Source organism: Martes martes (assembly GCF_963455335.1).
Source record: "Martes martes genome assembly, chromosome: 5".
In the NCBI taxonomy this organism is placed as follows: Eukaryota; Metazoa; Chordata; class Mammalia; order Carnivora; family Mustelidae; genus Martes; species Martes martes.
Genome location: NC_137892.1, coordinates 160,141,428 through 160,165,414, shown reverse-complemented (window position 1 = coordinate 160,165,414; position 23,987 = coordinate 160,141,428). Strand labels below are relative to the sequence as shown.

Genomic DNA, 23,987 nt, shown 5'->3' with positions numbered 1-23,987 from the left:
GAAGGAAAAACTAGGCCCTCCGTCTTTCAGCTACTGTTGGCATGTCTGGGAACATTCCGTTTGCCATTGAACTCTGGAACAAATGGGAGCCACACAATGAAGCCACAGACTTCACACGAGGGACCTGGGCCGTGAGAGATCAGATTTACGTGGAGTCTGGTTAGGACCATTTCTGTCTATCCTACCCTTGCTTAAGTAAGTCTTCTCCATGTTTTCAGTAATTTTCTGTTTAAAAAAGGGAAAAAAAATCATGTTTATGACATATTTCTGATTCATAAACTAAACAATTTGATGTTACGGACACTTAGTCTTTGTCCTGCATGTGGGAATGGAGCATGAAATGGAAAGTGCACGGAAAGTGCTTGAGATCTAAATTCTGGCCTTACGGTGTAGTCTTGATACTGCATTTTGATTTGTGCCCCCTAGAAGAGCCGAATTGCTTCAAAGTGTGACCATGAGCAGAGACCCGTGTTCAGAGAGGGAGCCAGGCATGGGGGTTGTGAGCAGAGCGCCCAGGAACAAGCATCCCCTCCAGGACTCCAGAAACAGCCATGAGGCCTGGATCATGGGGAAGAAGTGAGTGGACCCAGTAGAGGGGAGGTGGCCTCAGGAGGCCACATCCTAGGACAGGGGGCCATTGCCAGGACCTGGGAGTGTACCCTGAACAAAATCGGGGGGCAGCCGGAAAGCGTTGTTGGAGAGATGTTACGAACTTGTATCTGAAGTGGGTCTAGAAGGAGGTGAGATTTCAAGAGGCCAAGAAGAGGAAAGAGGACATCCTGAGAGTGGGAGTGGCAGATGTCGAGTGGAAGGCCCCACACTCCTGGGGACGCACCCCAGGCTTACAGACGTGGCCCCCGAACAGGGTAGGGTGTGGGTGTGCGTGGAGAGTCCAGTCTGGGGAGAGTCTTGACCTCCAGGCTGCGTGGTTTCCACTTTATTCTGTGACCATGAGAACCCTTGAAGAGAAGAGTTCTGAGCCATGGGGTAAGCCAGAGGAAATGTTCGACCAAGGAAGGAACTAATTGAACCTGTGCACTGAGAATCATGATTCTAGCAGCTGTGTGTTGGCTGGATTCGGGAAAGGGGAATGTTGCAGAAAGGGAGATCCGTGAGAATATTGCCGTGGCTGGATAAGGGGCTCCTGCCTTGCCATGAATGATCACCAGTAAGGAAATGCTAAGTAATCTGGTGCATCCATTACTAATGGAATATTTTGTAATTGGTAAAAAAGTAAATCATATATTCATATCTACAGACTTGGAAGGATGCCCATCATGTATAATTCAGTGATAAAAAGCAAATTGCATAGTAATGCATATAAAGGCATCTAATTTATCCATCAGTAAAACCTTGTGTGTGTGTGTGAGAGAGAGAGAGAGCGAGCGAGCTTGGTATCAGTCAGGACCACATAAGCTGTGCTTGAGGTCCTAGGGGCTTACTGCCACAAAGGATTATGACTCATTCAAATGAACACAGGTCCATGTGGGTCAGCTGCGGGAATCTGCCTCTCGCTTGAGACCGTGTCTGGGAGAATCCCCTGTGTCATGTTTCCATGATTGCTAGAGAGGGGGAGGGGGTTTGGTAAGTTGTGCACTGATTTCCACCCACAAGACACCTATGACTTCTTTCCACACTGTATTTGACAAAGCCAGTCAGATGGCCTCATCTGATTTAGAAGAAAATGCTCAATGGTTTCTAGAAGGAAGAAAGTTGGAAATATTTGGTAATGAGAATGGGGCAGAGTAGGCAAGAACAAAGAAGGCTGTACACTCTGGTTCCCTTTTTGGGGAACGGGAGAAGAAGAAGGGACAGGAAAATATGGAAGCATATTTCTTAACATATGGAAAAGTAAGGAGCCAGCCTAGTGGAAGTAAGCGTGGAGAGGAGCAGACACGCAGTTCGCTGGAGTCCTAAAGTAAGAAGACACCGGTTTTGAGTGTGGATGTGAAGAATTGTCAAAGGGGACACATAAAGGTTTGCACCTGGGTTGTTGGGGCATGAAGACCTCATGGGTAGAATTGCTTAGCTTGTGAGAGGAACGGGTTTAAGAACATAAAAGAGAAGCTCTTCTTTTGTTTGAAAGTTATGGAGCAGGGGCGCCTAGGTGGCTCAGTTGGTTGGGCATCTGATCTATTTCAGCTCAGGTCATGAGCTCAGGGTCGTGAGTTCAAGCCCCACATCAGGCTCTTCACTCAGTGGGGAGCCTGCTTGAGATTCTTTCTCCTTCTCTCTGCCCCTTCCACACCCCACACTCTTATGTGCTCTTTCTGCCTCTCTAAAATAAGTAAAAATCTTTTTTTTTTTTAAGATTTTATTTCCTTGTGTGACAGACAGAGATCACAAGTAGGCAGAGAGGTAGGCAGAGAGAGAGAGGAAGGGAAGCAGGCTCCGTGCTGAGCAGGAAGCCCGATGCGGGGCTCGATCCCAGGACCCTGGGATCATGACCTGAGCCGAAGGCAGAGGCTTTAACCCACTGAGCCACCCAGGTGCCCCAAATAAGTAAAAATCTTAAAAAAAATTACAGGCTTGAGGTTCAAGTAGACCGGTAGGAAGATGTGTAGGTCTTGCAAAAGGCAAATGGTGGGCTAAGTTAAGAGAAACCCTTCAGATGGTTTTATTGGGAGGAGTACTGCCACTTCAGATACTGTGCCAATCCAGGTTTCTGGACAGGGTCTCCATCATCAGATCAGTGGTTCCTCTTTCTTCAGCCTCTGGACAGAGGTACCTTCAAGGGGAATCAGTCATGGGAATGTCCCCATGGTAACATGGAAACCCAAGTGCCTGCATTCGCCTTTTTGGAGCTTTTAACCCACACATTCTTTAGATGTGCCAAATCCATTTTGGTTTTACATATGGCCCTATTTGAAGTTGCTTTGGAAAGAAGGCTAAAAAAAAATAAATAAGTAGAGCCCTCTGGGAGTCATAAGAACTGAAGACTATTCCCCTGTGGGACTTGAAACCACACTTGACTTTCTTCTTTCCCGCGCAGCCTGTGGGCTCCCCAGGCACCCCGAGCGGAGCTCCTGAAATGCTGCCACTAAAATTCAAAACTTGATTTAATACAACTTGCTTAATTGACCTTTAAAAAATTCATTTTTTCATCTAAAAATGAACATTTAGCAGGAGCAACTGTATTTGGAAAACAGAATGTCTGTTCTCCATTTGGTTACTGCAGATAAGCCCTCCACGTGCTTCCTTTTCAAAGCTCAAAATGTCTGCAGAAGTATATATTAATTGAAATAATGTGAGAGCTTTAGAGCTGTCCAAAATTAAGCTGTTCAGAAGTTATGATAATTTTCAAAGAACTGCTACAGGTTTTGCATTAGAAGAAAAATGTGTAGTTGTAAAAGAGAGACTCTTTGTTGTAATTGTAAATTCTGATACCTGAAAATGTTCCTTTAATGCCTCTTGGAGGATATAGGATCTAGCATTAACGTTGTGTCTAGAAATTAGTGTCTTAATTGAAAATATTTGGTGGCTCTTAGGGATTCCAGAGTCAATTTATTTTTCTCAGTAAACCATGACAGTGTAATGGTTGTTTTTCTCATTCCTAAAAGCAACTTTTTCTCTAGTTTCATGGCTGTCAATCAAGGTGATCTTACCCCCTGGGAGACGTGTGACAATGTCTGGAGATATTTTCAGCAGTCGGCACAACTTTGAAGAGGGGAATGCCAGTGGTGTCTACTGGGGAAAGGCCGAGATGTTTCCACACCTCCTACACTACACAGGGCAATGTCCGTCCCAAAGAACTGTCAAGCCCCCAGTGTCAACAGGGTTGAGTTGGAGAAACCCTGCTTCCCAGAATCTGTACCCCTATTCAGCATTCAAGAAATGAAACATCTGTTTTAGCTCCTAATGGGCCAGTATTTAATATAACTGTCTTCTCTGATAATTTTGCTAAATGTTCATTGTTGTATGTTATTTTTTACCAAAACCCACACTGTAAACACAAACGGAAAGTTAAATGTACAGAAATAAAGGGAATATGAGCCTATCTTTGAAACGTGAGCAGTTTTGTAATGATGATTAAAAATTGGTCCTGGGGCGACTGGGTGGTTCAGTGGGTTAAGCATCTGCCTTCAGCTCATGTCAGGATCTCAGGGTCTTGGGGTCAAGCCCCGCATCAGGCTCCCTGCTCAGCGGAGAGTCTGCTTTCCCCCTCTCTCTGCCTACTTGTGTTCTCTCTCTCTGTCAAATAAATAAATAAAATCTTTTTAAAAAATCGGTCCTGCTGACTCAAAGAATCCAATATTGGAGCCAAGACATTGGGCACTTTCTGTGATTATCTTGGCAGAAGGGAAGATGCTTGCTTCTTTCCGTGTCAGTCCTATGGAAGTGGTCCGTGGGCACTTGTGTCTTCTGTTAGGCCTTCAGCTTCGTGAAATTTCCATCAAGGGAGAGAAATATTGCCAACTCGTTACTGAGAACATGTGAAGAATTAAACCCATGGATTACTGTTTGGGCTTTGACACTGACTACTTGGGAACTATTGGCCAAGTTCCCCATTTCTCTGGGTCGGCGATACCGCTTTTGGAGAACAGGAGGCAGTGGACAGCCCCCGCTTAGAGCTCTTGTAAAGACTAGATGAGATCACACATCTGAGAGTGGGGAAGGAACCTGTATGCAGAGGGCTCCATAAATGTATGTCCTAGTTCTTATCGGTTTTTAAATCTGATTAAATCTGATTTCTAAGAACTCATTCTGTATATTCTCTTCTTGGGAAGATGGAGGGAGGGGACATCCCCCGTCTGCCCATGTAGATTGGCACCTGGCTCAGAAAACTTCCTCCCAAGAGTTGCCCAGTTTCTTTCCATCTGTCTAGGTGTTTTGGCACAAAAACTGTCTAACATAATTTTTTCCCATCCCATCTATAGAGTAGAAATAGAATGCTCAATAATAATGCTTTACTGGAAAACATCTTCATAATATTTTTAAAGAGGTAAAATTAAAAAAAAAAAAACATGCTTACCAGAAAAATAGTATGGCCATGGTGATCCTTTTGCCCATGTGTTTTGGCCTGAGGTCCCTTACGACTAGACTGAATTGGGAGGAGATGAACGTGAAACGGTTGGTCCATGCCCAACCTAGGCTCCCCAAGGAGGATTCCTAGACGCATTTCCCTACTCTTGGTGGGATTCTCCTTGGCTGTCATTCTGAGACCCCTGAACTTGCAGGATCTTAGAGAAGAGGATGTGGAGACCATACCCCATCGTCTTGCTAGAGTGGGGCTGGGTACCCTTTCTCTCAGGCAACATCAGCTGTAAAGCAATGGCTGATCCACGTGATTGTCCCTTCCCTGAGCTGTCAAGTGCCTGAGATCCGGGATTCTGCCTCCATCCTCCACCTCCAGGACCTCACTGATTTCTCCGGGAAGTTCCATACATGCTCCTCTAATGAGCAGGTGTTTGGTTGGCGTCCCCTAGAGAAAAGGAAGGAGCATGTTTGGGAGATCCAAATTTCCTTTTAGGTCATGCCCCCAATCTTTCATATGTTCTTTTGTCTGTGATGGTTGTACGCATAGAGCTTGCACAGTAAAATGATGACTGTTACTTTTTGTTGTAATACATGGTGCGGACCCCCATGTCTATGCAAGAGGGGGAATGAGCATGAGCCTGGTGTCCTTCCAGACCTCACTCTCTTCAGATCCACCAGGAGCAGGGCCCACGTCCTCCTTGTGAACACATATCTTGGCTCACCACGGAACACCTGGCATGGTGTCTCCACGTCCTTCCAGCTGTGCTAGGATTCGGGGTTCCTTGGGAAGCCCAGATCACTCTACTGTGGGATGAGCTCTTCCCTTCACTTCTCTTCTTGAGTGAAGAGCCGTGTGGCAGAGCTTGCCAGACGCCACTCTTCTGTTCCTCTGACCTCGGCTCTTTTCTCACTTGATTATCACCTTTTCATCCTTCTCCATGTTCTACCATCTCAGCTGCATTTGTGATGAAAATGGCCTGTTTTATTACCGACTAAACCATTTTACTTTCCATTCCAAAAGTTTCTCTGGGTTTTCATATTGATTTTTTTCTTTAATCGCAGTGACATTCAGGTAATATAAATTAGCCATTTTAAAGGAAGAACTGGGTGGCATTTAGTACATTCATGGCGGTGTGCTACCAACACTTGCATCTAGCTCCAGAAAGCTTGTTATCACCCAAGAGGGAACTCTGGTCCTATCGGTAGTTACTTCCCAGTTCCCCTTTACAGCCCCTGCCAACCTCCCCTTTGCTTTCTCTCTCTGTAGATTTATTTATTCTCGGTAGCTCACAGAAATGCAACCTTGTGGTAGGGGCCTTCTGCCCTCGCTGCATTCACTTAGCATAATGTTTCTGAGGTTCCTCTGGGTGAAAACATGTATCCGTACTTCCTTTTTCCAGCTGACGAGTCCTCCCCTGCCTGGGTGTGCCCCAGGCTGCTTATCCCTTCCTCCACTGGTGGACATTCGTGGTGTTAACACCTTTTACTTACGGTGAATACTGCTCTTAGGAACCTGTGTGCGCATGCATTGTTCGAGCACCTGATTTCAGTTCTTTAGGGCAGAGACTTGAGAAAGGAGTCGCTGGGTCACATGGTAATTGTGTGTTTCACTTTTTGAGAAACTGTCCAACTGTTCAGTTTCCTAACAGCGGAACCATCCCTAAGCTGTTTCATTTTGTTTGTTACATGGCCTCTGGGCCTCTACTTTGCCCAGCTCCCCTGGACAGGCCCTGTCCATCTTCCACGGGTCTCTGGAAACAGTTGGAGACAGAACTCAGGAATCTAGACGTGTGCGCTGCAGCGAGGAGACTAAACCTGGGGTGTTGAGGACCCTCCTTGCATCCAGATCCTGAAAGTGTGCAGTTACCTAACATATGCAGTGGTTTGGGTCTCAAACCTAGAAATCCCCACATTTTGAGAAAGAACGATTTTTCTCCCTCACCGTGTTAGTCCTTCCTTGTAATCCCTTGGGTTTAACATGTTGTCTTGTTTCATCATAATCCTGCTTTCTAAACGGGTACAGTTCACGGTGTCTGCTGCAGCCTTTAAGGGGAAGGAGAGGGGAAGCCCTGGGGAATGGGGACTCTCTGTGACTCTCACTCTTCTTTTCCCGTAGGTGTCATTCTTCCTCTTCATCATCTTCGTGGTGTACACCATGCTGCCCTTCAACATGCGAGATGCCATCATTGCCAGCGTGCTCACCTCCTCCTCCCACACCATCGTGCTGAGCGTCTGCCTGTCTGCGACCCCGGGGGCCGAGGAGCACCTGGTCTGGCAGGTGGGTGTGCCTCACCTCTGCCCGCCCTCACCACCCCACCCTGCGCGCCGGGGGTCTATGTGCTGGTTCAGGGTGCGACTGTCGGTACCTGGCAGGGGCTTTCGCTCTGCTTTCTGATGTGGACTCTAGCGTTTCTAGTGGGCAGCCGGCCACACCCGCATCCAGCCGAGGACTCAACACTTAGCAATCAGCGTCAGTGAAAATGAGGAATGGTGTTTCCATTTTGCTGATTGCTGAGCCGGTGGTATGACTGTGAGGCTTACAAGCTATTCTGACTATTTTAGCACTTTTATTTTTAGAGTGAAAATAACTTACACAATTAAATTCATGAGTCTCCCCCACTTCTCTCTACCTTCCTATGCGAAACCCCTTCTTTACAGAGGAGAAAGGATTGCTCCATTTCCTAATTTTCTGGCAGGTCCATGGGCATGATAAAGGTCTTTAAAATGCCATGACAGCGAATTTAGCTTTCCTAATAAATGGCATTTCAAAGAAGCTGTTGTACTTAATTAGTCTAAGTCATTTAGAAAGCGATTTGATTTCCTGCTGTGTACACCCGTACCCTCATCTGTATGCGGGGGTCACTGGTTTGAAGTTATTCCCAAGTTTTTTTTTTTTTACCTGGAACAGGTATATTTAATTTTGCTGGATTAGACTCAGACATTTAAGAAACTCAGCCGCAGTGTAAAAACACCACAGGCGCTGACAGAATTGGTGAACAAACAGCACTGCCGTTGGAAAGGGAATTTCAGACCTGGGTCAGGTGAGCCCGGGGTGTGGTCTGAGATCGCAGTTCGTGGTTCAGTGGAGGGAATGTCTTATTTGGAGTCTTGAAATGGAACCGGAGGCTTATCCTTGGGTGTCTAGTAATCCCCGAGTTGGAAAGCTTTCTAGGGATCCCTTTTCTCAACATCCCTGTCCTAGATCTCCTAACACGGCTTTCAGGAAGCCCTGCGTTTGTGAGACGCCCTTTGCTGGCCCTGCGGTAGCCTGACCGCCCGGGCCCGGATGACGCCGTGCAGTGCGGGTCACGCACTTCCACGCAGTGCACTGTGGGGTGCACAGGGGCGGGCTCGGACGGGGAGGCCAGCCGCATCCTTGCGTGCATTCCCTATGGCCGAGCAGGGTAGCCTGCACCCCCGGGGACTCAGAGGGAGACTGGTCAGGTACAAATCAAATGGAAGCGGGAAGGTGGTGGTTTATGAAGAGAAGAAACAATGCAGCCGTGCCTGGGGGCAGGTGGGGATCGTGTTTCTTCCTGCAAGAGCCCGGCGCCGGCTTTGCTGCTGTCTGCGGGATGGTAGAGCTTCCCTTGAAGCTTATCCTTGAAGGAGGGGACATTTCTCCTTTCTCTAGTAAATTCACTTGGCCGCTCTCAGGGTTACGGGCCTGGGGGATGGGTCTGTTTTTGCAGGAGGCAGGAGTGGGTGAGCTGCTCGGCCAGCTGGCAGGGTGAAGACCACGGGGGAAGCCCTCGCGCCCGGGCGTCGGGGCGCTCGAGCGCATTTTCCGGGCTTAGACACCTCCCTGGTTTTAGGCTCTCCTGGAAGACATCCCCTGAACTTGTCGTACTTGTCTCTTCTGCCCCTTCATGAATAACTAGTGTCTGTGGGGCAGGTGCAATCGAAAAAAAATCCGGGAAATAAGGATTAAGATACATGCCTATGAGGATTAAATGGGGTTAAAAAAAAGGGGGGGGGGGATAAGTGCTTTGTAAAGACCCTGGTTTTTTTCTAGGTCATTACATACTGTAGTGAGTTTTTTTTTTTTCTTTAAGGCATTTTTAGTTTCTTCCATTAGTTAAAATTGGGAAAGAATGCAGTCTTAAATATTTAATTACTCAATTTTCAAAACACACAAAAGAAAATAATTCTTATCAGTGGACAGCCAGAGATGGGATAATTCTGGAATGGCAGAAAGAAGACAGGTTTTTCATTCCAAATTATTTCATAGAACAACAACATGAAAGGAGCAGAAGAACGGAATGTCAGTGTTTCTTTGCTTCAGAAGTAATTTCACAGTGATTCTGAGATACAGGAAAGGCAGGAGATGCTGATAGATTTAAAACGGAAGGTCCACTGGTAAATGTCAGAGTAGTGAGGAAAAGCGCTCTAATGCCGCGGTCAGGTGTAGGACATACAGCCTACAAGTAGCACTGGCTTGTAATGTGAGAGGAACACTTCCCTGAGTTCTGTTTTGTTTTGTCTTATTTTATTTTATAAAGAGAGAGAGGGATTGAGAGCCCGAGTGGGGGAGGAGGGGCAGAGAGAGAGGGAGAGAGAATCTTAAGCAGGCTTCATGCCAGGACGGAGTTAAAGACAGGGCTTCCTCTCACAACCCTGAGATCATGACCTGAGCTGAAATGAAGAATCAGATGCTTAACAGACTGAACTACCCGGACCCCTACTGAGCTCTGTTTATGAACCATGTGCCTAAATTAGAGTCCTGTAGACTAAGTGGTTATATTTCTGCAGTATGATTGTTTAAAGCAAAGTTACAACAAATGAAAGACTGGTTTCCTGTAAAGAGGTTTGCCCACGGGTGATGATCGGTATTACCCTGCCTTCCAAGCCATCCACGAAGGAATGCATTTTATTGAGCATGGATCCGTACTAAGAATATTTGTTTCCCTTTATTTCCTGAACATTGCAATCCATCCATAGCTCGTAATGTTTCTCTGTTAACCAAATTGCTGACATCACAGAACACCCTCTTCCCTTCCATGTTGATTAACAGAGTTCATTATTCTCAGAAAACTTATTTTCCCAGCCTTGACTTGAAGTGGAATTCAGCCTCAGGCTATGCTATATCACTGAACTGAGGAAATTTAGTTAAAAACTGAAAATCGTGAATGGTAATTTCTAATGCATTCAAACATAAAGTATAATCCCTAACAGCTTTTTTTTTTAAGATTTTATTTATTTATTTGACAGACAGAGATCACAAGTAGGCAGGGAGTCAGGCAGAGAGAGAGGAAGGGAAGCAGGCTCCCTGCTGAGCAGAGAGCCCGATGCGGAACTCGATCCCAGGACCCTGGGATCATGACCTGAGCCGAAGGCAGAGGCTTTAACCTGCTGAGCCACCCAGATGCCCCCCTAACAGCTTTTTTAACTTGCATTTTGACACAATCACAGACCTACCAATAAGTTCCAAATCTAGTACAGAGAATTTTTTTTCCCCTAATCTGTTGAAAGATGAGTTGCCAATCCGATGTCCCCTTACCCCTAAATGCTTCGGGCTGCATTTCCTACACACCATTCTACTCAACTGTAACGCAGCTGACAAAACTGAGACATTCACATCGCTTTGCTCTGCCATTCAGACTCCTCCAGGTTCCCCAATAACGTCCTTTATGGAAAAGAACCCCGATCAGAACCCTGCAGTGTTGCAGCGGGTTCTCAAGCCTCTTGGGTCTCCTTCGGTCTGGAGCGACTCCTTAATCTTCCCTTGGCTTTCAAGGTCTTAACACTTTTGAAGGTTACAGACGTTATTTTGTCAGATGTCCTCCAATTTGAGTCTGACGTTTCCTCACAAATAGATTCGGGCTGTGCCTCTTCGGCAGGAGTCACGGAAGTGACGCTGTGTTCCCGTCGTGTCCTGTCAGGGCCTCATTATTTATGCTGGTGATCAGTGTGACAGTGCTGTCTGCCAGACTTTCCCACTTGGGGATTTCTCTCTGTTACTAAGAAATAGTTTGTGGAGAGGTACTTTGAAACCAGGCAATATCCCGTTTTATTTACTTGTTGGTATCTCTACCGTCTTGTGTTTGTCTGTTCCATACAGTGGCTTATCAGCCATGACCATCACTGTTTATTTTGATGCCTGTGTGGGCCCTGACTTGTTCCGTGGGTGCTCCTTCAGGCTGGCTTCTCTACCTTTTGTGATGTGTCCCCCTCACTCTCGGAACACTTCCTTGCCCTCTAACAACAAGATGTTCCAGGTTCATCTCCTGCTTTCCCTGCCCTGGCCCTGACGTCCACCATCTCTCCAGGGAGCCCTGGGTCTTTTTGCTGAAGAATGGCACTTAGGAGCAAGATCTGGGCTTCAGGACTTTCCATTCCCACTGGGGTGTCAGTACTCCAAGCAAGGAGCGCACTACACCTGCGTCTACACCTACATCTACTTTTATCTGTCCTTCCATATCAAACACCATGACTTCACACCGCTGTCTGTAACCCGCCGTGGATTCCCTGCCAGTTCTCTCCCTGTCCACTGTGACTCCTTGGCCAGTAGTTAAAACAACGCCGTTCCCGTGATCCTTAATGTATGAACTTACTGGATCAATCCCGGTATATAACCAGTCTCCTCTCTCCGTTCCCACCCCTACTGCCACCCAGGTGTCTTCTCACTTGGCCCAAATTCCCTTCCCCTCACACATGCCCCTCTTCCCTGGTTCAGACTGACACTCCATCCATGTGAGGTCCCTTCCCCGAGCTGGGGCACTGTCCTCTATGTTCTCCTCATGGTAGACACTCCTGGGACCCAGCCCGGCTTTATCACTGTGGATGAGTTGAGCGTCCCTGGTCCCCGATAGGTGCAGATGTCTCTCGCTCTGCCCGATGGCTGAGGACTGAGTTATTCGGGAGAGAAGGAAGGGTGTCTGGGTGGTTCAGTCGGTTGGGGTCCGACTCTTCAGTTCAGGTCATGGTCTCAGGGTGGTAAGATCGAGCCCTGCTCAGGCTCCATGCTGCACAGAGAATCTGCTTACGGTGCTCTCTGCCCCTCCCCCGCTGCTCACGCACTTGCAGTCTCTCCCCCCCCCCACCCACCCAAAGAAATTAAATATCAGAGCATCTGGCTGGCTCAGTTGGTTAAGCAACTGCCTTCGGCTCGGGTCACAATCCTGGAGTCCCGGGATCAAATCCCGCATCGGGCTGCCTGCTCAGCGGGGAGTCCGCTTCTCCCTCCGACCCTCTCCCCTCTCATGCTCTCTCTCACTCTCGCCCTCTCTCAAATAAATAAATAAAATCTTTAAAAAAAAAGAAATTAAGTAAGTAACTAAATAAAATTAAGATGTTCCATTCGGGAGAGAAGGAAAAGGACCAGAGGGCAGAGAGGGCAGGAGGAGAGGATGGGACGAGGAAATGGAAGAGAAGGAACACGTTTTGAGCGGAGTTTACTGGTGGAAGAGGAAGAGATCCTTTCGAGCTGCTTTCTGTGATCCTCTTTGTCCTGGTCTCCCAACTTTTCTTATAACTCCTTCATCTTTGTTTTCTTAACTGGGTTCCAGAGGACAGTTTTTCTGGAATCTGGGACAATCCTTAACTATCAGGAAACTTAAAGAAGAGCAGTTTTAGGTGTTCTGTGTAAGAAGAACGTCTTTTTATTTTTTAAAGATTTATTTACTTTAGAGAAAAGAGAGGGGCAGAGGGAGAGAGACAAAACCTCAAGACGACTTGCTGCTGAGCGAGGAGCCCAGCACGGGGCTCCGTGTCACAGCCCTGAGATCGCGACCTGAGCCAAAATCTAGAGTTGGACGCTTAACCGACTGAGCCACCCAGTCACCTGCCTGAGAAGAATGTATCATTATTTACCAACGCTGAATTTCGTGTGAGCGCCGAAAGTCCTTAGCGATTCGTGGTTAACTAGAAAATAAGAAGTTTCCTCGCATCAGTAGGCTAGCGTGCATGTGACTCTGAGAGCAGCAAGGAGTCCTTTTTGTTTATGGCTGTTATCGAGGCAGAGGGAGACTGAGGTTAGGGAAAGAGCCTGAAACCTCCCCACCCGTGCTGTGGTGTTGCCTCCGGCCTGAGCCCAGGGGGAGGGCGGCAGTTACTCAGCTCTGACACACGATTGGGAGGCTGGGCAGGAACCTCGCCTCCCAGTTGAGGGCAGGGGGTCCATTGCTCAGGAGACGTGGTCCAGCGTGCAAGCTGTATATCCTAGATGCACCTGTTGTCTGCTCCCTGTTTGCCCAGCAGCCCCCTTCCCAGCAGGGTGCTGGACCGCCCTCAAGGAGTTGTCAGATGGCCCTGCTTGTATATCACGATTATGTTTTCTACTTGAAGCTTACTTACTTGCCTTATATTTTGATTTCCCCAGTTTTCATACCACATCCTGGCTTTTCATGTCATGTCTCTTATTTTCCCATGAAACAAGGAGGACGTTGAATGTGGACTGACGAACACAAGCCAGTTATATGGGAATCCGTATTTATTAAAGGAGATAAGCTAAGGAGTACTTATGGATTTTCTAGCGGGGTTACTCATATTTCTGATAAATGTTACAGGATTCCTTTATGCAGTGGATACTTTGGTATATTTATGATACAATTTGAAAAAACAATTTTAGGTTGGACCTAGAGTGGTAAACAAAACCTGTCATCTATGGCAAGAGTGTAATCAGTATTCATGCCGCTTTGTTACGTAACCAATTCCTCTTCAGCATAATTCAGGAGCTGTATATTAGAGTCTGGAATTAAATTGCATTTGGGACCTAATCTGAGAAGCTCAAAAGGAAAACAGCAGGTTACCAGCTGCCCATGATCCTGCTCTGGAGGAGACTAACGGTGGAGAATTTGGATCTCCCTTGCTTCTGTTCTGCCTCTAGAGAAGGGGAGGATGTTAATATTTTCCACAAAAGGGAAGAAAGGAGACTGTATCACTCTTCATTTCGTGTGCATCTAGCTATCAATTGAGTATGATCCATATCCCGTTTTAGCAAGCTCTCACTTATGGGTCCTAAAGGCACTGTGATTTGGAAGGGGTCGGGGTAAGCAAGGAAAGGAGGTAAAAATAGGAAAGTGTCTGACGGGACTGAATCCTGAAGCAAATCTAAAGCACCCCACATTCTTCTCTTCTTGTTCCCTCCTTGTCCTTCCCCCAGCCCCACCTACCTCTCCTTTAAGTGGCAGGAGCTTCACAACATCATCCCACCAGAGAGCATTTGGTGGAACGAGTGAACAACAACAACACAATTCACACTTTCCTGCAGGGCATCCTATCACTTTAAAAACACTCTGGCACTTTCTAGAATGAAACTGCAAGAATGCTCAACAGAGAACTTTCCTGTTAAAATTAATCATTTTACAGTGATGGTGGAATGAGACCTAGGTTTGTTTTTCAACATTAGGCTCTTTTGAGGAGGGGCTAGAAGGAAGAGAAATAAAGGGAAGCCCTATTATACCATGAGTTTTGTCTTGGATATTTGATTAAAAGAGCAGGAAAACAGAAGGATTTCTTGAAAAAGGAACAAATGCTGGTCTTTCCCCCCCTTTAGCTATCTGTGTCCTCTCCTGGATTCCGTCATCGGAGCTCTGTGCACCCTGTTCATTCGAAGCACTGGATTCATATCAAATATGATACATTACAGATCTATATACAGGTTGATTGAGTAGCACACTCATTGATTGTTACCTTGATGGGTGGTTTTCCTCATGTGTTTTCCAACCCAGACAACCGTGTTCCACTGTATACAAAGATTGGAGGCTCTGTTCATTCCAAATGCTTACTGTTGAAGATAATTTGTGAAAGGTACTGATGGTAATTATTTATTAATCCATTGGTAATTGCTCTTTAAAACCCCTAGAAGACAATAAGAAAATCAGCACCCTTAGGGTGAGTCACACAGGACTCCTTGTATTTGCAGGATGAATGATGGATCTGCTGACTTACATGAACTTGAGAAAAAAACATATCTACAGCTTGACTTGAGCAAGAATTTCATCATGGTTCTAAGGGATCTCTTTAAAAAGTAGACAGAAACCCAGTGATTTGGTGGAGTGCGAGAGGATGTACACATAGTCACTGGGAGACGGGGCTGGAGATGTTTGTAGTTATCTGTTAGGGCAGCAAACATGATTAAATGAGTAATAAATGAAAAGGAGTTACCTGGGCCAGGCGCATGGCTAGTGGTCAGAACGATCAGGTAGCAATAATAACGATGGCTTGGTGATACACCTACAGCATTTTGAGTATGTTTGTGGAGTGCATCAGACTGGGCAGGCTGGGAACAGAGAGAGGAGACATACTTTCTGTTTTTACGACAGTAATCACAGCATGCCATCTGGGAGAATAACATGCATCGATTTTTGCCTCTCCTCGGAGATGTGGGATCTCGCTCACCAGACACTGGGTTAATCGTTTTTGATGTCCTTCTCAAGCAGCTCATGAGTGTTTTGACATGGCAGGTGTGCAGGGTGGTGGACAGAGCAAGAGCTTCGGCCTCAGATGGACTCAGAATTCTGTTGCTCCCACTTCATAGCTGTGTATGGTGAACATGGAGGTTCACCAGAGACCCCTCAAGAAAAAGACTTGCTGTCCACCTCCTGGGGGCATTGTTGGCAATCCTGACTTTCAGTCCTTAGACTCTTTAAGGCTGTCTCAGCTGCACAGAGCTGCGAGCTCAAGGTTATGTCTTTTCAAGGGTGGCCTCCGTCCATGACTGATTGAGGTGGGCGCATGGACTCTATCCAGTCTGGACCGCCGCAGGGCAATGCTGGTGGCCACGTCCACTCTGGAGTTGCTGTGGGTTTCTCTAAAGTTGTCAGGCTTACGTCCCAGTTCAGTTTCTGCCTCTGCTTAGTTTCCAGCTTTCTTCCTTCCCTGCAGCCATTGACCCAAAGGCCACTCCCTAGTAAACGCTGAGCTCTGTCTCAGAATGGACTCCAGACCAGCCTGCAATACTGCATGAACTTGGGCTGATCCTTCAGTTTTCTGTTTTCTCTACTGTAAAATGGTGGCAGTAACGGACTTCCCTGGACAGTTGCTGGCCTTGGTGCTGATTTAGTGAGCTGGCCCATCTGGAGAGCCAGTCATCAAGCAGGGCTGGTACTTACCCGTCAATAAATGGGAGACGAGAACAGCCGCAGTGATGTATTTTGCTAAGTTTAAGTGACTTTTACAGAAACTAAGAGTGATGGGCCATAAAAATATTTTGGGAGATGTGTCAGTAAGCAAAGTCCCAAATGGCCTGTGGAGTTTAGTCAGGCAAGAGTTGGATTGTACATGAGCAAACCCCTCAGAACACAGGTCTGGCCTGGTTGACCATCCCATCCTGTGCCCACTCAGACTCAAGGCAGTGAGTGTCATCTTGCTCCAGCAGCTCTACTTCAAGAGGAACTAGAAGCCCCTCCACTAACGAGTGGAGTTTGAAGTTTTTGCTAATGCTAGAAAAACTGAGCTCCTGTAGGTTAATGGAATACCTGGTTTTGGAAACCACTGAGATAGAGCTCATCCCTTGTCAAGAGTGAGAGGGAGAATTGCAAGAGGAGACATTTATAGGGTCACTTCGAACAGGACATCTTGGACGTCTGTGCCATCGTTTCTCTGGAATGTCTTGTTCTCTGGAGAAGCCTGCACTTGTTCCCCAGCCAACCTTGGGGATTGCACTTTGTCCCACTCAGATCAGCCGCGGGGTATAGGGTGGTATAGGGTGGATCTGGCCATCCCGTGTGACTGTGGTCAGAGGAACATGTACTCATACAGCTCTGCATCTTCGTTTCCCTTGTGCCCCCTCCAGCTGGGATACTGTATTGGTTTCCCAGGGCAGCTGTAACAAATTACCACCGACTTGGGTGCTAAAAACAACAGCACTTTCTAAACTATGAAATGTATTCTCTCACCGAAGTCAAAACCAAGGTTTTGGCTGAGTTGGTTCCCTCTAGAGGCTCTGAGGGAGAATGCGTTCACGCCTTTCTCTAGCTTCCGGCTGTTGCTAGCCTTCCCTGGCATGGTGTGGGGCTTCGAGATTCCGCTCTGCGTGTCCGTCTTCAAATGGCCTTCTTCCCTTTTTGTTTCTGCATGTCCTCCCCTTCTGTTTCTTACAGAGACACTGGTCATTGTCTTCAGAGCCCTACTGAATCCAGGATGAGCTCACACAACGTTCTTAAAGTGATTACATCTGCTAAGACCCTTATTTCAAAAGTCATATTCTGAGGTTCCCAGTGGGGGAGACTTGGGGGCTTCTGTCCAGCCCACTAGAGATACCGGCATCCACAACTGCACTGCAGCTCCACTCCACCCTTGTCGCAGACTGGTGCAGACCCTCCATGTAGGTAGTCCCCGAGCCAGTGGCCGTGGGGTTCCCCTTCTCTTGCCTCCTCAGATACAACTAAGCTCTGTGGTGCACAGCATAGCAAGATACCTTGTTGGAAGCTATTCATGGTAACATATAGGAAATCAAAGCAGAACTAGGAGAATTTAGAGTGAGGAAACATCGGGGAATTCCACCCTTGTTTAAACCAAGCTGTCATCCATTGTCCCATTTTTAAAAATAGGTGATATGGTCACATTTTTTAAAAAAGTAGAGAGAAAGGTTTCGAAAGGTTTTCAGTGAATACACTTCTTCCAACAACTTGTGAATTCTTTCATTACTTACAGTGACTTTTCCTTTGATCTTCTTAGGTTTTCCAGATATATAATCACATCATTTTCAAGTGAATTTCCATTTTTTGAGGTTTAATTTATTTTCCAACTGCTTTGTCTAGTACCTCCAGAAAAAAAATGAACATTAAAGTGGTGGTAAGAGACACAGTTACCTGTGTTTTGTTTGTTTGCTTTTTATCTAGTAGGATTGATGTTTTTGTCTTTTAAGTAGTATGTTGGCTTTTGGGTTAAGTAAGTTTTATAATTTGAAGGAAGTAACCATCTGTTCCTACTAGAGAGCTCTTATTTTCTCCTTTTCTATTTTGCTTTTCTTTAAGGAATGGATCTTGAATGTATTGAAAGATAGTTTTGTCACCGTTGGACAGGATTGTATGATTTCTCCCATTGTATAATATTGAACATTCTTGACTTTTTGGATTAACTCAGTAGGTCATATTATTTATCTATCCGATGCTTATTTCCTTTGGCCAATAACTTATGAAAGATTTCACATTTACTTTGACTGTAATAAGAGCAAATAGGCAGCGCTTGCCTTGGGCCAGGGATGGTTCCCTGTGCTCTACTCATGTATCAGTGCCTTTCATCTCAAAAGTTCCTGTAGATGACACTAGATCAGATCAGATGCCTTCCTTTTCTTTCCTATGAAAATTCTTCTGTTTAGATTTACTTTTTCTACAGCTTGTTTCTGTCAAATATATTTTCTTATAAATACAGTCTCTTTCACGCAAGCTTTCAGTGATTTTCATAGTGTTGAGTAATCTCTGTTCATGGTTTCAATTACCTCTGTATCTGTTTGCTTCTCCTTCTCCCTGGTTACTTTCTTATTGTTGAGATTTTCCCTTTCTCTGTTAATTCCTGATTCATCTCTCTAATGTTTTGTTTATTTTGTTTTTATTGCTCCAAAGAATGCGGTGTGGATATATTTATTATTTTTATTAATTTGGGGTGTTTTTTTTTTAGTTCGGTTTTTTTTTCTTTGTTCATTGCTTCCAGTTATTTTTTTTTAACTTCTAATTTCTTATGTTAGATCCTTGAGCCATTTTTTTCTCTCTCTGTCTTGTTTCTTTTTTTTTTTTAATTTTATTTACTTTATTTATCAGAAAGACAGCAAATGAGCAAGAGAGCACTCGTAGGGGGAGTGGCAGGCAGAGGAGGAAGCAGGCTCCCCGCCGAGCAGAGAGCCCAATGCGGGGCTCCATCCCAGGACTCTGAGATCATGACCTGAGCCGAAGGCAGACCCTTAACCAGCTGAACCCCCCAGATACCCCTGTCTTGTTCCTTTATATTTTATATGAGTATTGACCAGCTATCAATTTTCCTCTAAAACCTGCTTTGGCTCTATGCCTTATATCTTTATATGTACCTATCATCATTATTTTCTAGATATTTTGCTGATTGACTCTATTTTTGGACATAGAGAAACTTTAGTGCCCCCCCCCCCACAACTGAATCCCTAGGAATGGAGCATTTTTCTTTTCTGTTTTTATTAGTAATTTTAGGTTTGGTTTGGTTCGGGGTTTTGTTTGTTAGTTTGTTTTTGCATTAAGATTAGACAATTTTCTACGTTATTTCTACTTTGTGGATTGTCTTAAAGTCATTGTTCGGTAGTCTACGGCCAGCCTGAAGTTTTCTTTTCCTTTACAACAGAATTGATCTTTCTGCCTGGATGCCCACTGGACCCCCTTATTTTTGAAATCTAGCAAGTTTACTGTGATTTGAAGTTTTCTTGATACTTTTGGCTTCAGTCTCCATTTTCCAGAATCCTTTTAATATGAACACTGTTACTGTGAATGCTGATTGTTCTTGGGGTACCTGGCTGGCTCAGTCAGTAGAGCATGCATCTCTCAATCTTGGGGTTGTAGGTTTGAGCCCCAAGTTGGGTGTAGAGATGACTTAAAAATAAAATCTTAAAGAAATGAGGGCTGATTGTTCTCAGCGTCAACACAAGAGCACACTGAGCACATGCGAAGGTGGTCGCTGCACTACGTGACGCCCGAGAGAACACACTTGCTGTAGCCGCTGGAGATGCCAACTGGCAGAACCCCACACCTCGGAGCAGGGGAGCTTCCCACAGGGTGCCCGGTGAGATCATTCCTCCTGGAGGCTAACTTCCTGAACATGCTGAATGCAGGAGGCTCCCGCTGACGTTCCTACAATTGCAAAGCAGGGACTTGGCCTTCACACATCAGGGTGGGTCCCTCACCCTGGATAGGTACCTCTCTACTTCCTTTCTGACGTCTGCATACTCCTCCATGAGGGCCCTCTTATGGTGTCTTTCCTCGCCTTCCTACCGCTGAGCCCTGTGTGCTTTTATGTAGCCCTCACACCTGCTTGGAGTTTGGAGGTTCTATTGATCTTCTCATTTTGTTGAAAATATAAATTACATGTATATTTCCCATGCTCTTTCATGTTATGAATAATTTCTAGGAAAAGAAGAAATGTTATCTTTGTGGGCCAAAATGGAAGTATTTAGTTTTTAACCTTTTCTTTGGTTTCCTTAAAATGTCACCTTCTATGTCACGTCTGAGCCTCAAACTCTAGATCAGGATGGTAACCGACAGTGGGAAGGGGAAGAAAAGAAAAGATAGAGACTAACCAGACTTTATTACCATAGGGAATATGTTTCTAAGATTCCTAGCCACGAGTTGTATCAGCCAGTTCAGGCTGCTACAACAAAACACCACAGACTGACTGGTTTAAACGACAGATATTTATTTTCTCACAGTTCTGGAGGTTGGAAGTCTGAGATCAGGGTGTCAGTACGTTTGGGCTCTGGAAAGAGCTACCTTTTTGCCGTGTTCTCACATGGGAGGGAGGGAGGGAGGGTGCAGGGGAGAAAGGGAGAGGGAGGAGGATGAGAACAAGTGTCCTCGCTCTCACATCTCTTCTTATAAGGACATTAAAAGATCAGGCTTTCACCCTTACAATGTCATTAACCTGAATTTTACTTCCTTTGCTCCAAACACAGTCATTTCCACATATGGATTTGAAGGGGCTACAGTGCAGTCTAGCAGCTGCCTTGCCTGGTTTACTAAGTTTCGCAGGTCTGGGTCTCAGCACAGTGTGAAGGACTCAGCTGCAAGTCTTAAGTTCTAACCCCTGAACGTTTCTCTTTTGAAATTGCTCTGCCAGGAGGCAGACAGACCGATGCAGAACAGAGGGACAGTCCATGTGGGAAAGCGGTCCCTGTCCTGGGCCACAGGGTGACCAGTGGGCATCCCTGGCCTGGAGGTGGGGGCTGTGACTGTGGGAGCCTCCTCCCTGTTTGCCCGTGCCCCCTAAGCGTCCCACCCTTTGCTCTCGCTGTCCCCCTCAGGAACCAGCACACCGCACTTCAGTAGGCTTATTTGTCTGCGTCTCCTTCTGTTGCACGTTGCTGGGGTTTTGAGATGAGCTTCTCATGTCGGTGACAAGAACTAAAGCTTTTTAATATGTTTATCTGTCCCGGCACCAAGGGTACATGATGTTAACTGGATGCATGCATGAATAAGCAGGAGAGGGACTGAATGAATGGGCACGCACACACATACCCACATGTGGAGACACAGTATGCCTCTCGGTGCCTTTGATATCACCAAATGAGGAGAATGACAGGCAGTTCCTCCTTGTTGCACCGTCTGAGTCATGATGCTGAATGTGACGTCGGTGCGGTGGTAGCATCCTTTGGAGAGAACCTGGGGAGTGACCGCAGCCCCGATAGCCTCCACGCTCTGCATTCTCTCGTTCTCAAGATCGGTCAGATCTTCACATGGAGTTCAAATTCCTTCCTGAGCTCTTCCCACTTACAGTGTTGTAGAAGAATCAGAAGAAAGATACAAAGATGGTTGAAGAACTGGAAACCGAATATAGAAAGAGAAGTTCAAGGACGTGGAATGACTTGGTATGGACAGGAAAAGGAGACAAAATTCACAGGCTCTGGTGATAATAACATGATACACAGAAGAGTCCCTCAGCCCCTGTGAGCTTAGTCTCTGCATCTAGCGATCATCTTATTTTGGCTGTTTAGGCAGAGAAGGTCACCAAATTCCTTTCCTATTCATACAGAAATGAAGACATTTTCAAAAGTCCTGAAGACACAGAGATGAGCTGCCTTACACATAGCTCAGAAAGTTTTGTCCACGAAGAACCTAGTGCTGCTCTGGGTTATGCTTCGATGTGAACCTCTGGCTTAAGACGATGAACAGGTTGAAGACGGCTGTCCTTGATGGCGTGCACTGCGGCTTCTCTGCAGCAGAGCTGGGCTCCCCTTTGGAAGGCCTTCCTGGCTTTCCCTGCCGAAGAGAACCCAGATTCGGGCAGTTCCACTCATCAGGGCCTGCAAGTCCCAGACGCAGCGAAACACATTTCCACTCTCAGCCTCATCACTTCCGGGCACACCCGGCGGTTGTGGAACGGAGATGATGGATGGATGTGGACGAGTCCCGGCAGAAGCCTCCCCTGGCAGTGGGGGTCCTGCCCACTCCTGCCGGCCCCCACAAGCCCTGCAGAGTCGGTTCAGCAGTAACTGGTGTAGTTGATGATCCTTTGACTTACCTCCCTTGAAGAAGCTTCCCAGACTCTCTGGGGCCCGGGACGTCGAGGCGGGACCCTGCAGTGCCTCCTTGATGGTCATCTCCGGCGTTTTCAGTTCTTTATGTTGCACGACCTGCTGTGGGTCGAGCCTTTCGCGATACTTCCTCAACCGGAGTTTGCCTTTACCAACCCATCTAACAGTCTGGGGGCCTTTTGAGAAATTTGGTCAGGTTTTTATTAGAATTAAAGGTTCATGCTGATCTGAATATTGTAGAGCAAGAGCTGTCACTAATAAACAAAACGTTTAAAAGCAAACATATCGCGCACCTGAGTGTTTCAGCTGGTTAAGCGTCTGCCTTCGGCTCAGGTCATGATCCCAGGGTCCTGGGATCGAGCCTCGCATCAGACTCCCTCCCCAGCGGGGAGTCTGCTTCTCCCTCTGCACACCCCCCCCCGCCCCCAGGTCATGCTTGCACATGAGCACTCTCTCTTCTCCCTCCCTCTCCAAAATAAATAAAATCTTCAAAATAAATAAATAAATAAAAGTAAGCATAGGAAGTCCATGGTTCCTTCATTTCCTTCCCTTAACTCTGTCTCTTACGGAATTTAAGGAATCTTGTGGGTTTCTATAAAAAGGCGAGGTTTCTATCTTGGGGGTAGAGTAGATTCTTGCCTCAAACTTTGTAGATTATTTTGAGCTTACCTTTTGGGCCACCTAAGTTTCTCATTTCAACTTAGCATGTTTTAAAATCTAGTATTTCTAATATCCACAGACTCAAAGGTATTTCCATCTTATCGCAGGCCTCTCGGCCTGTGCGCCATGTAAGGTCCATTTTGATGACCTCTGGCTCCAGGTCTCTGGAATTATTTCTCTGAAATAGGAGTTCACTCGGTACCTCCACTTCAGCCCCCACGGCCAGTTCGAACAAAGCATCCCCCAAACTCAGCTCCTGCTTGTTCCGCAACCTTGTGCATGGCTCCGCCGGCCGCTGGCGTCCCGGCCTGTAGGTTGGGACCCATCTTGCCCCCCCTCCTCTCGTCCTGCTAGAGACCAGCTTCTGTTTATTGTCCCTCCTTCAAGGCCAAGTCTCCTTCCTGCCCTTCACCCTGCTGCCCCCGCCCGGGGTCGGATGGATGCATCCCCTGCCGCTTGGGGAGCTGCGGGGATGCCAGGCCCGGCTCGAGGCCGGACGCTCGGCTCTCCCAGGGACCATCCTGAAACTCAGGTCTGCCTTCATCATCCTTTATCCCCAGCGGAACGAGTCACCCAGCTGTCTTGGGGCAGCGCGGGAGGCCCTACGATGTGCCGCCTCATCCCCCCCCTTCCCTCCGGGGACTCTGAGCTCAGCAGATGCTGAAGCACGGGCCGGCGCCTGACTCTGCTTTGCCTCCGTTGTGCCCTCCATGCGGAGCGTCCCGCCATTGTCACCTGGACACTGCTTGCGAGCCAGCCTAGGCGTCTCCCCCGGAAAGGGCTCTCTGGCACGTGAAGCTGCCCCAGGAGCCCACGTGAGAGCTCTGTGAGTGGAGCCGCAGTGCTCCTCCTCCATGGAGCCCGCCGCTCTCCCCGACTCCTGCACTGCCGGGGCGCCCCTCGTAGAGGTGGCCTTGTCTTGGCGCCCTGGGCCACAGCGGGCGCACAGGTGCTCTCTGCGTGTGTGAGGTGCGGGTCTGTCTCCCCTGGTGAACCTCGTGCCGTGGCTCTCGGAAAGCCTGTGCGGGCGCCGCGGGAGCAAAGACAGAAGTTAGATACTTCCGGGAAATATTTCCCGCCGAATCCCCCAGAACTCAAAGGCGTGCTTTCCCTTGTCAAAGTCAGTGTGGTGCGTCATGGAAAGAGCTTTAATTTTCGAGTCAAAAAGACTCGAGCTCAAATCCCCGTTGTGCATGAATTG

General features: G+C 46.9%; 1 protein-coding gene across 2 annotated transcripts in view; it reads left to right on the top strand.

Annotated features, from left to right (window-relative positions):
• The window catches only part of ADCY2 (adenylate cyclase 2), a gene marked incomplete at its 5' end in the record, with an annotated part of 400,073 nt that overhangs the window by 107,139 nt on the left and 268,947 nt on the right, over positions 1-23,987 (top strand). For both annotated transcript variants that reach the window (XM_080803421.1, XM_080803420.1), the window contains one exon: positions 7,094-7,255. In XM_080803421.1, the coding sequence (XP_080659547.1) occupies positions 7,094-7,255 (162 nt within the window). The remainder of the gene's footprint in view (positions 1-7,093; positions 7,256-23,987) is intronic.